Source organism: Sipha flava, unplaced genomic scaffold (assembly GCF_003268045.1).
Source record: "Sipha flava isolate LNK unplaced genomic scaffold, YSA_version1 235_pilon_pilon, whole genome shotgun sequence".
NCBI lineage: Eukaryota > Metazoa > Arthropoda > Insecta > Hemiptera > Aphididae > Sipha > Sipha flava.
In genome coordinates this window covers 424663-438577 of record NW_020272876.1, presented here as the reverse complement: position 1 = coordinate 438577, position 13915 = coordinate 424663, and the positions used below count along the sequence as shown (strand labels likewise).

The window sequence follows — 13915 nt, the reverse complement described above, 5'->3', positions numbered from 1 at the left end:
GTAATATCTTTTTTAATACTTGTGATATAAAGTTTATATAATTTTATATAACATTACTAGATCATGCTGAGCATTGGGCTTATTACAGTAGTTAAATAATATTTTTGGAATCAAGTAATATATTTCAAATACTTAAATGCGTAAACAATACTTATTGTTTTTACTAAGTTCGTTTATAATGGATAAACTTTTGAAATTTCATAAAAATAATCCGACACAAGTCAAAATTACAATATAATTCGTGTGTTCACATCATATCCCGACTTGTATGTCTCTGCATACATAGGTGTTCAAATTTAACATGTACAGTGCTATCAGGCCCAGCTCAAGGGGTAGGCGATAAAGGCCCACGCCTAGAGTGGCATTTTCCTGGACTATTTTTATGTATTATATAAAAAAAAATATTTGACAACATATTTACACGTATGGAGCGGCAAAAACTAAATTTCGCCTATGTTTGTTTAAACACTTGAGCCGGGTCTGAGTGCTGTCAACAGACCGATGTCAGTCCATCAAGACGCGCATATCAAAATAATTCGTGCGTACAACTTATCACGATAAACACTGCTGTTTGGGTCAGTGCCGTTCCTAGGTTTTGAAAGGCCCTGGGCATCATTAGAATTTAAGGCCCGACAATATTATATCGAAATTCATAGGTACACCAGAATAGCGATCCTCAATCCATATATCTATAATCTATTTATATATGGTATGTTGTATACATATATGTTACGGTAAAAGATGAATATTGGTGAATGTCGTCATTCTCCGGTGAATGACGTCTTTTACCAAAATGATTCGATTATGTAGGTAAATGATGTAAAAAACCAAATTTTAAATTCAAATGTACATCTTTCACCGGTCATTGATGTCATTTACCAAAACTAGTGGTAAATGATGATAATTCTCAAATAATACACTGATTTTTTTACAATAGGTACTATTTATAATAATGATTTATTGTTAAAATAAAAAAATAATAAAATTATAAAATACGTGCATATTACAAATTATTTATTTGTACAATTTTGGTTACTATGACATTTTGAACTGCACAACATTTCCGCTGCATTGCAAGCACATTTTTTAGTACCACAACCAGTTTTGCAGTTGCATCGATTAAATCCTTGATGACCAGCTATTTTATGTCCTGCTTCTTCTCTTAATGTTATTTCCCTGTCTTTAATTTTTTTCATGGCTTCATCTAGCTCTAGAAATTTTTTTTTACATGGAGAAATTTGTGCTCATGTATATTTGTGTTTCAACACCCCATATTCTGTACCTGGTTCAGACATTCGGGTATTTATTTTATTTAAATTAAATAAACATTTTCAAATTAAAATTGGCTTACATAATTTATACATGTCATCTTCGCATGAAATAATAACAGCAAGTAAATTACGCAGAGAACCTCGTGCTCTATCAACATCTGGTATTGGCACACGAACAGTTGTATGAAGCTTATTCGGCACCTACACGCTTATCGCTGATCGTTCACACCGACATAAAAGTATTAAACGTCATTCTCCAATTAAACTGGTGATTGACCACAATAACCGGAGAATGTCTGCATTTACAACGTTTACCAATTTTTAGGTAAATGATGTCATTTACCGGGGAATGACGTCTTTTACCACGTTTACATCATTCACCGTAACATATATATTATTGTATAAATGCAAAGTCCTTGGAGATACAAGGCCCTGGGTAAGTGCCCCGTTTGCTCTGCCCTCGGAACGGCACTGGTTTGGGTAGGTACTATTGATCGTCGTCGTTTTCGTCATCCTGACGACGGTGCGGTTTGATCGTACCGGGCGGCTGCAACCGACGCGACCACACACGCGCGGGCGCGCATGACCAGAGCGGACACACGTTTGTCTCATCGCGGTCCGCCGGTGTTATTGAATGTGTTGTCGTCGGCATGTATACGCACGTTCATTTAATGCGACCAGTCTAATTAAATATCTTTTTATTTGCCAATCGAAAACGTCTCCATCGTATGCACGGATATAGCTACATTTTTGTTTGTAAGTTGTTTTTTACTTCAGAAATTTACCGTATGCCAAAAAAAGTCTCCGTAGTAATAACTTTTACATCAATGTTTTTATTTTGTTGAAAATTTTTATTTGAATTTGGGACGAAGCAGATGGAATCTGCAGTCAAGTATTTTTTTCTCTTAGCTTCAAAGTTTGGGTTCCAAGTTGGTCTTTTTGCAGAGATTGTAACACTTGTTTTAGTCACTGACCAGACTTAAACAAATTATGATAGTTAACGTATGTTGACGTAACACAGATTTTGAATCATTCCGAAAAATTATTTTTTGTAATTGCTCAACTGTTAAAACGATTGGTTTTGTATATTCTTCAGTTGATAATTTCTCAATAATGACACTATCTATATATCGTCCGTATACATAAATTGTCTCATCGAGTAAAACCTAAATCTGGCTGTTCCCCATCTTATTACTAATTTTATATAAAGCATCATCATAGGATAATAGTAAATAGATCTTTCGGAGGGTTGATTCATCTGGTAATTTAAGTTTTAGATATTTTTCAAAAAAACAATTTAAACTTTGGATTATTTAATTTAAAAAGTGAAATATCGTTAACCACCATAAAGTTACATAGATCTTTGTTAAAATAATTTGTATTTTGATTTTTAGTTTTTGACCTGACTAAATGTATTTTTTATAAAAGGTTGATAGCTATTTTCTTCTTTCAACATGCAATTCGATTTATGTTTTATAAATAGTTTCTAAATGTTGTGCTAATTAACATTTTCTGTTATATGATACATTTACACAACAAAAGTTGCAAAATAAAATATTTCTGTCTGTCTTAAATATGTTTGGATATTAATTTACATACCTGTTATACCTTATTTACTTTTGGCATTATATAAAAATATAAGGCGTAATTATAATTTTTTAAACAAAATATACCGTACACTATACACTACCCACATTTAATGGACAGATCAAACTAAAACTAAATTCTGTGTTCCAATATGTATAGTAAAACATGTGTACATTTACTGTTATCCATTGCAAACGCGTGTAGATAATTGTAAATTTACCACGAGAAAATCCAATACTTTTCGTCATTCATTGATAACTTATCGATTTACATTATAATGGTGATTTTACGACCAACAGTAGATATTTGTACAGACGTATTTTAATGAATAGAAATAGAATTGTAATAATAATAATTATTATTATCGTAGAATATGCAACATCTATGCAATATCCAGAAATAAACAATTAATATGCATTTTCATTTAAGTATGAAAAAATATGCACAAAAAAATTAACTATAGGATCCACACATTAAAAAACGTCTGGAAAACGAATGGATCTTATAAATTATAATTTTTATTAATTACTACATAATTCGATGTAAATATAATATATAATCAAAGGCTATACCCATAAAGTGTAATGGAAATAATTTCGAATAGAGCTGTACATTAAAAAAATGATTTTTGTCTCAAAAATTACACACATCGCGTACAAGTTTCACCGCAGATTATATTTAAGATATTATAAAAAATTATAAAATTTATACGATATAATATATATTGTATATCCTTGTATGTATGATAAATTTGGACGCACACAGTAATATTTCTTTTTTCTTTAGAATACCGTAAATTGAAATTTTAAATTGGTTCGATGTTATAGAATGTGTATAAAATAGAAGAATGGACACAATATCTAACTTTATACTTACAAATTTTACTTATATTACTTATATTGAGTGAACATTTAATCGTACAACTTGTCTATATGTATCCAATCCATTTATATAACTACTCCGGTGTCCTCGTGTTTTGGTATCATAACTATATAGTAGGTACGTATTGAATTGAAATCTAGTTTCTCTATACACATTCGATTTTTTTCAACAATCATTGAAGATCGTGCCCACTTTATCATATTGTCTATAGTATCCATAAATAAATATGCACACGCACACGTGAAACGAATCAGTATACTTAAAAATTATATTATTATTGTGTATATAGACGAAACTACGGGTCAGGTCAGTCAGGTCATGGCCTGACCTAATACTAACGAAAAATATGTATATATTATATATTTTAATAATTATTTAGACTAATATATTTATACATGTAAACGTATACATTTGTACGTTTCATATAATACTATAATATAATCTAGTATATAGGTACAATTAGTACAAATAAGGATTATAATAGAACATAATAAGTCTATTCTATGTATTCAAATAATCGGTTTTATTAGTTATTTTTTAATTTAGACATTTGACGTTTGTTTTTATAATTATATTATAGGAAATAATAGTTAATTTTACGTAATAATACTTTTTATATTTTTCATTTGGCCTGATCTAACAAAAGTGTTTAGCTTCGCCTATGATTGTGTAGGTGTATATAACGATATGCTGGTCGGGTGCATGAATTATTATAATTCATTTGCTATTATATCTGCGCGTTTCGGTCAATTCGTAACTCATATTATATATATTATATAGGTGTTATATTATATTATATTAATATTTAGACAGTGAAATAAAGATTTCACACCTTGTTAAAAAAAAAAAACAATTTTTTTTTTGTAATATATTGTGTATTAAAATCTGTTTCATTTGTATTTCAGGCCATGGAAACCAACGATTAACTAAATTGCAATAATGTATTATATATATATATATACATTAGCCTTAAACGATGCCGATCTACAATCCATATCCCGGATGCAGAATTCACTTTTATGTATAATAATGTATATATTAGGTATAAATACTTGATTTATGTTACGATTCAATAGATGCGACAAAAATGTATTGAACTATTCGTATTTCTCTGAATCTGTATTGTCTTGTATTGTTCGCTAAAGAAAACGTGTTTTCAATGAAACTTTATCTATTATAATTTTTATTAATATTAATATTTTTTTTTCTTATTAGATATTTATTAAACGATCGGTTGTGCCCTAGAATATCGCCCGATTCGAAAATGACGTGTATATAATATGTGTAGGTACATTATTGTTCGACGCGTTTTTATTACGTTTTCGGAATAAAGTAGTAGTAATATTATGTATTATTGAACAAACGAAAAACATTAATCAAAATGTGTAACTTGCTATTAAGATGTTTATTTATAAATTTAAAATAAAAATTAGTTCCTTTTGTATTAATATAAATTTGTTAAATTTTACCATAAAAACTATGTATTGGATACGAATAAAATTAACCTTTACACTTAGTTTTGTTAGCAATTACGATTTGTACATTATATAATGAAGTGTTGTGTATATTGTACATACGTATCAATTATTTAGTTAGAAACCACTGAGCTCGCTCGCTCGTATTGCGTGTCAACTGTCACGGGTCTCCGCTTCCGAGCAACCGTGTGACGACGGCATTATCGCTTGCCGTAGATTGATAGAAACGACATTGGCAACGATTGAGTGTTCCCCGTTCTTTAACCTTTCTTGATTGTTCCCATTTCGCGTGAGGACTGTTCGAGGATATAATTATTATTTTTCGTTTTCTGTTGGGCAGTTTCGTGGTCTGAATCTGGTTCTTTCCACGAATGAGATCGTAAAACCATAGACGAATGGTGTACGAAGAAATACCTTCGATGCAACGTAAAATGGACATCATGGGTAAGAAAATGGGCAAAGTCAACTGTTATAGGGTCGAGACCAGTGATCAAATGAACGCAATCACTATCATACCGAGAACGATATACGATTTACGAGAACTTACCGGAAATTCATAAACTCTATAAATCTCATCGTTCGGATGGTGACCGGTATGATAGATTTTTCATTTTCTGATTTAGACAAACTACTTCTTTAAAACAATGCTCTTCTAGAAAATGTGCAACTGAACCAGGATTGTAATTCTGAACTGAGTCCGTTTGCCGGTTATATACCAGAATCTTATCGAAATCCAATATTAAAAATGTTACCTTTAATGTTAGGCTGTAAGAATAATGAATTATTTAACCAATAAAAGTGTCATTGAGTTTCATTCATCCACGTATTATTATCATATTTAATTGATGTTGCTAATTGTGCTGCCGTTGCTCTTAGAATTAAAATTGATAATGAAAATCCTCTTCAAAGTAGAAATCCATTAAATAATCATTCTGCCAGTCACGATGAAAGTAAAGCTATAAATAAGAGAAAGAATCTAAGAAGAGACTACAAAATTACCAAACAAAAAACAATATCAAATTTCAAAAGCAAGTTATGACATCCATCAGAAAATCATTAAGAATAGTCACCAGAAAAATGAAATCAACCTCAAAATACAAAAACCACTTAAAAATAATTACAATAATTGTAATTGTGTATGATTTTTATGATCATAATCAGAGCTCGGGGGTTAAAGCATTTGCTTATTTTTATGGATTGATTTAAAATGTAGTAGAGTGCTATAGAAGTGTATGTCAAGTTATAACACGTAAAATTATGAAATTTGAAAGTGCCTTTTTTTGCTTTTTTCAGCAATTTTAAAAAAAATTATTATTTCCAGTTTTTCTGATTATTTTTGTTTATTTTACCAGTTTTTTGTTACATTTTTATATTTTTCTCCTGCAAAGTCGTTTTTTATAGAATTAAAAATAAAAATAATTCGCCGTCCGAGGCATTGTTGTAAAGTTCACATAGATATTCCAACGCTGAAAATAGAACTGAGTGTCAAATATCAGAATGATCAAAAACAAAAAGATCATTTTATTTTTCAGAAAAATCCCTTAGAAAATCCATAAAATCATTAAAGTCTTAAAAGTGAAGATTTATTTATTTTATAGTTTTTTTTTTTTTTTTTTTTGAATAAATATTTTTGCTTAATTTTAAATTTTCGAAATGCTTATTTTAGTGCTTATAATGATGTTTTTAGCACTTTTTTAAATGCTTATTTTAATGATTTTAAGTGCTATATGATCATAATCATATTTTTTCTGTCTATTGTCTGTGCCTTTGAATTTATCTATTAAAAATAAAATACGTAAATTTATTAATTAAAGTCATACGAAATATGTACATAATTAATTACTTGAAAAAAAAAAATATCATAAACGATTCTGTTTTTATCATTCTAACATTTTGAGCATACACTGTATGCCATATAATTATTTACCATATACGCGTATCGTGTTCAAAGTCGTGTGACGTACTTCGGTCGCACTGTAAAACACGCATACTCGATTGATAATGTTGTGTTGTTTCCTAACGAAACCATATTTTATTTTTCTTTCGTTCTTCATATTATATTATGACATTTTGTCACGATTACAGATAACGGTATGACATTATAACTTTTATATTCCATATGATATTTTCAAATAAAAAAAAAATTAAATTAAATATTGAGCACGTACATATACGGACACCGTCAGACTCTCACTACTGTATCACATGTGTTCATTACGTTTAGTTCTCTACATTCACTGAATATACCGAGAAGGGTTGTATAGCGGTGGATTACAGTGTCGGAGGAATTCACGGAGCCGTCAATCGGTCAATGACGGACAAATGCAATGGGTTTTTGAACGACGAGTATACGATCGAATATTTGATCACAACAAACTAAAAGTTTTAACTTAAGTGTTTAAATCCTATGGCACGCAAAGTCTTCAATACTTGCGTAATATGTACGATCTGTGTCGATATTTTTTTTCCTTTTTTCAGCTATTCCGATCCGCAAATACATCGATAACTTGATTTTGGGATTATCCCCTAGGTGACCGCCCGAAACAGTGTCTGTTCACTTTGCCTACGTGTCAGAGCTGCGGTCCTCTAACATTAAATCGAGTGCGGGAAAGATGTCTAATAATGTAGTAAAGTGTTGAAAAGAAAGAAAAAATGCCGATGGATAGATCTTAAATTTAAAAACTAACTTAAGTAACTTAAAAAAAATTAAAAAATAGCGAAACGACCAATTTTCAATTTTAGAGGCCCTAGTGCATTTCACCCCCCTGTGCCCTCGTTAAATATGGCACTGTATGTATAGGCCTGATGAGAGGGCCTATACACACACATATATATATATATATATATATATAGGGCAGCTGGGGCTGTAGCCCCGAGGCCTGACCAAATTCACTACGTCTCGGTCATGGTGTCGAGCTATTTCAGGATCACCAAAATGGATCATGCTAATAACCTACCCAAATAATTATAACGTATGCTGTGTAATTATAACGAGTCAACAATAAAGTGAACACTACAATATTGATCTAAAACGTAGAAAATAACATTTTCAAGAAAGACCCATAGGCTATAAATAATTATTTTCACTTAGTCTGTGGAATAACCACGACTGCGATTACCTCTTTGTTATACACACGGAAAAAAATAATAGTTGTGATAATCATTTAAATAGTTAATATAACCCAAAATTATGGGTTAACATAGCGACAGCTACTCATTTAGTTGTTATTACCGTTCAGGTTTAGTTACAATTATTTAGTTGTATCAACTATACATTTTTGTTACTACTACAATAATGTTGCATGCAAGTTATTATTTAAACATGAAAAAAAGCAAAAATTATAAAATCTTCCGTGATTCGATCTGTTGATCACTATCTTTACGCGTTTAATATACCTATCTAACCTACGCAATAGTTAACCTACCCTACTTATCAGATGCGTTATATGAGCGAATACAAGGTTATTAAACATCGACTTTAAAAGTTAATATCAACTACTGATACAGAAATATAGTGAGTATAGGTATTGGATATATTGTGGAATATTTGATCTATCGAATATTTTGATGAATCCTGATTAAAATAATGAACCAAGAATCCAAGAATCTGGTTAATGAACTGATTTTAATTTCATCAGATATACTGAGATTTTTTGTAAAATTCCTACTGAATTCCCACAAAAATTTAAAAGATTTTTAAGTGGGTATCTTTTTTTTAACATGAATTTTTGCTGACCTTTGAAATATTGATGTAGGTCAGTGATAGTATTATAACTTAAAATTAAATAAATAAAGGACAGGACAACGGTAGGTACTTAACAACTTGTAGGTATTATAATTACAATACTGTTTTCAAGATCAAATATTATTTATTTTTATAAACATATTTACATACATAATTATGTTATAGTATATTTAAATATAATAAATCAATAAAATAAATATAATAATGTAATAAATAAAAAAAATACCAAATTTTAACAATTTTTATATAAATAACTAGCAGAACTCAGATATACTACGAACTAATGTTGTTACAATTGCTTTTTTATATGATATTGGTACAAAATAACATTTATATTTTACATCTGTAACACTTATTGTCAACAAAAAAAGTTCCTAAATTAGATGATAGTATGGGAGAAGAATAACAATTTGAGCAATTTAAAAATATTTGAATTATTATCTTATACTCAGATTCATTTTGTAGTTTAACTATATGTACATGGTTGGCTCAAAGTATAGGCGAGCTAGGCACCTGCCTAGAGCGGCACTTTAGTAAGGGCAGCATTTTAAAAATTGACTCGTACATTTTTTTTTAGTTCTATTAATGTTCTATAACAAAAATATTTAAATTAATTCATTTGTGAAAACCACTTACCTATATAATAAATTAAATTGTAAAAAAAAATAATATAAGTAGTATACGCTTATCAGAAAAAAATGTTTTATTTTTGACTTGGCTCCCTCTTTTCATTCATGTTTTTGCAGCCATCATTGATCAAGACAAATATACTTAAATTTCAATTGTTACAACTTAATGGTAATGAGTAAAAATTAAGTATTAATTATATTCATTTCCAGTGTAGTGTATATATATTTTAGATAAATAAAAACAAATAAACTTTTAATGAAATATTTTATTTAATAATTACAATATTAAAGGTATATAACATAAGCTGTTTTATGCAACAAAATGTAGGACTAAAATCAGGCAAGTCAGTAAAATATGAAAAAGAAACAATTTGAGTTTTTTCAACGTAATATGATTGTGAATGACGCTTGGGCGCACAGAACAGTTAGTGTTAAATGGTGAGTAAGGGTGGGTCGACATATCTATAACGTCATTCTGTAAGGTTACAACGAAATCAAATAATTACGAATGACTATTCGTAACGGACCTCGTCATAACTTACATAGCTTCTCCTTTTTATGAGTGTCGTCAACCTTCACGGCGAGACCATCAGGTCGGATAACAGTAGGATTTAGTAAAATATAAAAATAATAACAATAATAATAATAATAATAATTTAGATCGCACAACTAATAAAAAAAACATATGTTACCAACACCGTAAGGCCAAAGAAACTTGGGGCCCGGCTCAGCCGATGCCATTTAAATAAAATTTACTATATAATATATAGCCATATAATAGCCACACACCAACAATAGTAGTTATTTGATCAACACGGAAAAACAACCGTTCGAGCGACAACAATGTTGTCTTACTACCGTTTACAATATAATAAGCAGAAGTATTATATTATGCATAAGTTATGACGTGCGTTGCAAAGTTACGGATACGCGAAGGGGGTAAAAACCGTCCTTGAAACCGTAGCATCCAAAATTTAGGCTTTATCGATTTATTATTCTTTATTGTTATTTCGAAAATACATTTTTTTTTTTAAATAAAAATAAAAAATCACAATGTTACAATAAATTATCTTAAAAGAGACGGAAAAAAATAAATAGGCTCGCGATTGATAATATCACGTGCACACCTTTGGATAAATGTGTAGGGAACAACGAGTTTGACCGCGTATATAGTACCACCATTTAGGTCGCTATATTTTCGGTATTTTCTTCGTATGAGATCGAAAGGCTTTATTGATTTTTCTACAACGCGTTTCGACGTCCGTGCGACTACAAAATCCGTTCCCCTATCGTAATTTTTACAAAAACGATGTGTCTGGAGAAACCCACGGCCAGGTTTTGTCTGCTTTAAAATTAATGACGTTCAAAATGCGCATCGCGTCGTTGGCACGTGTTTCTGAACCGTCAACGGAATTGTTTATAACGCGGAATGAGAGAGAGAGAGAGAGAAAGAGAGAGATAGAGAGTAAAATAAAAACTATTGTTGTTTGCGCACGCGCGCTTATTGAAACGACCACCAGTGGAAGTATAAATTATTATTACGTCGAGAAATGTATGGTGGTCGGTGTTGGGCACGTCAAGCAAAAGCGAAAACGGCGCGGAAGAGAAGTCCGTCTCCGCCCCCTCTCGCTCACCCACCGACCGAGGACCACCGACTCGTGGCCCTGCCGCACGTGACGTTACCGATTTCAATTAGCACGGGTTGTCGAACGGGCTGCCACCTCGCACCTATCCCGCCATCGTCCTGCGCACGTTTTCACCTCCGACCCTGTTTGCCTACCCCCGCGCGTTTCTACTATTCACCGCTGCTGGTCTTGTGCCGGTCGGGCGTACCGCCTGCCATCGCGCGTGCAAATGGCCTACGCGATTAATTGAAAGCGTGGATGAGCGAGAACTTGCTGCGAATACTTAGGTCGGTGCGCACCCGCGTCGTTTTAACGCGCGGCACCTTGGCGAGGCCGCCGAGCATTCAATATGCACGTAACGTCAAATAACGGCTTTACAACGTTGGAACGCGTTCAACGAACGCTGGGTTTACTTTTCTTTGTTTTTGTTCTGTAACGTGGTCGGGGATGACCCGTTAAATATAAGGTATTCAGGGAAGAAATTAGTTCTTTTGAATATATTTTCACCATAGCTCGGGAGCATGAATAGTATTAGGATCTTAATATTACAAATAAATAACAATTAATCTAAATTATTATTAATACAAACAAATTTATTATTACTTACGGTTTACGAATAAAGTTATCGAAAATATAGGATTGTACGGACTTCAGGTGCTCGTGATGGTAATTGCGGAAAACTGTCTTTCTCTTAAATATCTCTATTGGCCGGAGCCTTACAGTAATAAAATATATAAGTGAAACCTAAACCAAAGGAGCTTAATATAATATAATCAGTGCATAATATGTCTATTGTGCATATTATGATGTTTATAAAATACACGTAGGTAATGATGTAACATACGTTATAGAAGTTTTCACTTATATTTCACTTATATTCCACTTGTATCCTTATCGTCAAACCCGTTACAGAACACTCGGCAAATACTTATTTATACACCTTCTTTTTTTCTTCCGGTCATGGTAAGTTTCGACAGCAACATTCCACATCTCAGAGTAGTTCGATGTCCACTTCTTCTTCTTCTTGATTTCCGTCATGCAATTTACGAATTAAAAAAACAAGGGAAAAATCGTAAATAGGTGGGCGGGCAGGCGATGAAAATGTTATAGCTCACGTCTAAATAAAAATATTTCATACGATTTCAGCTGTCCTAATATTTTTTTATTTCTAATTCGTTCCAATGATTTTCTAATATTTAATTTGAAATAATTTATCATTTATTATATTATTAAATATATTCAATGTAGAATTTACAAGTAAGAGGGTGGCAAAACTTAAGTTTGCCTTGATGTGATTAAATATTTAAGCGGGACCTGGTTACATTTCCTTTGATGTTTGTTGAAATACACGCGTGAATCACCGGCTTTGAACGTGTGTCCGGGAACTTAGACAGGTTAACCGATACGCGTACCATTTGGTTCGTTAACCGTTCAAGCCATCACAACAAAAAAGCGAATATGTCTGAACAGGAGGGCTAGATGTGTGGCTGATTGAAACATTTGTTTGCCTGGTGGACTATGAAATATGTTTCTGCGTTTGAATCGTGCTTGTATTTGTACACAGTATTCGGTATACAGGGCACTTTTCGGTAAACTCCGGTTTACCGGTCATGGTACACGATAACTTATCGGCCAAAATAGAGTGCATCAAGTATGGTATAAGTAGTTGTCCAACTAGTATACCGAAAGAAAAAAACGTAGTGGTTAACCTATGAAATAAAAAAATTAGGTTTTGAATTTCGGCTGAACGTACTTTTAGTGGTATATCGATAAACGATCCGAGTACCACTACCTTAATACAATTCAATTCACATACAAGGTTGTTTCAATTTTAGTCATGGTTACCCGCACTGAAAACCCCCTGTGCGTTGCAAATTAATTACTTTGCTTCACTTTTATAACAAATATACTTTGGATTAGAAAAATAATTTTTTTTTTTTATGAGAACGAATTTATTATACGCACAACCGTAACGCAGTACTTATAATAATTGTAATAATAGCATTATTTTAATATTGATAATGAAATAACAACTTTAAATTAATAATCAATAACATTATCAATTATCAATTATCAGAAAATTGTAATTCATATTTCAATTGTTGACAGCTTCGAGTTCATACTCTATTTTTCAAAATAATCATACTACAACATTAATCAAGGTTGGTTTTTAATGCACGTTCATGTACCCTCATTTTCAATTACTAGCGGTGGTGAAAATTAAATGTCTTTATTTTGATGTAAAACACTAACTCGCTGAAATTGAATACGAACTCTAGGAAAACTGTGTTAGATGACCCGTGGCCAGTGAGCATTCGGTCGTCACGCATTGTACGAATTGAGATCGTAGCCAATGTCTTTTATCCGGTTGTGTCCTTGTAGGGGACCGTGCATATAAATTACCGTACCGAATACATTGATATTATCGTACTTTGATCAAATCATACTTTTGTTGTTATCCATGTTGATAATAAGTTACTCATTATTTTTTCTATCTATAATAATAATACTTTTATCAATACTTTGTTGGCAATTTACAAAAAAGTAATGAAATTAATTTATAATAATAGGAAATAAACAAATGGGTATAGTACAATTTGTTACAATTTTACCAAACATAAAGTAAACACGTAAAATATGTTTCATATATTTCAAACATAAAATATATATTTGTACTTACACACACATATATATATTATAC

The 13915-nt window shown here is 31.4% G+C and overlaps 1 protein-coding gene across 2 annotated transcripts in view; it reads left to right on the top strand.

Moving 5' to 3' along the window:
* Window positions 1-5164, top strand: part of LOC112683756 (homeobox protein engrailed-2a-like) — a 61795-nt gene extending 56631 nt beyond the window's left edge. Inside the window, exon 5 of one of the 2 annotated variants that reach the window (XM_025554917.1) lies at window positions 4646-5164. In XM_025554917.1, coding sequence (XP_025410702.1) covers window positions 4646-4666 — 21 coding nt within the window. In that variant the 3' untranslated portion in view covers window positions 4667-5164. The remainder of the gene's footprint in view (window positions 1-4645) is intronic. The other variant, XM_025554918.1, reaches the window with a different exon arrangement.
* Window positions 5165-13915: the final 8751 nt, after the last annotated feature.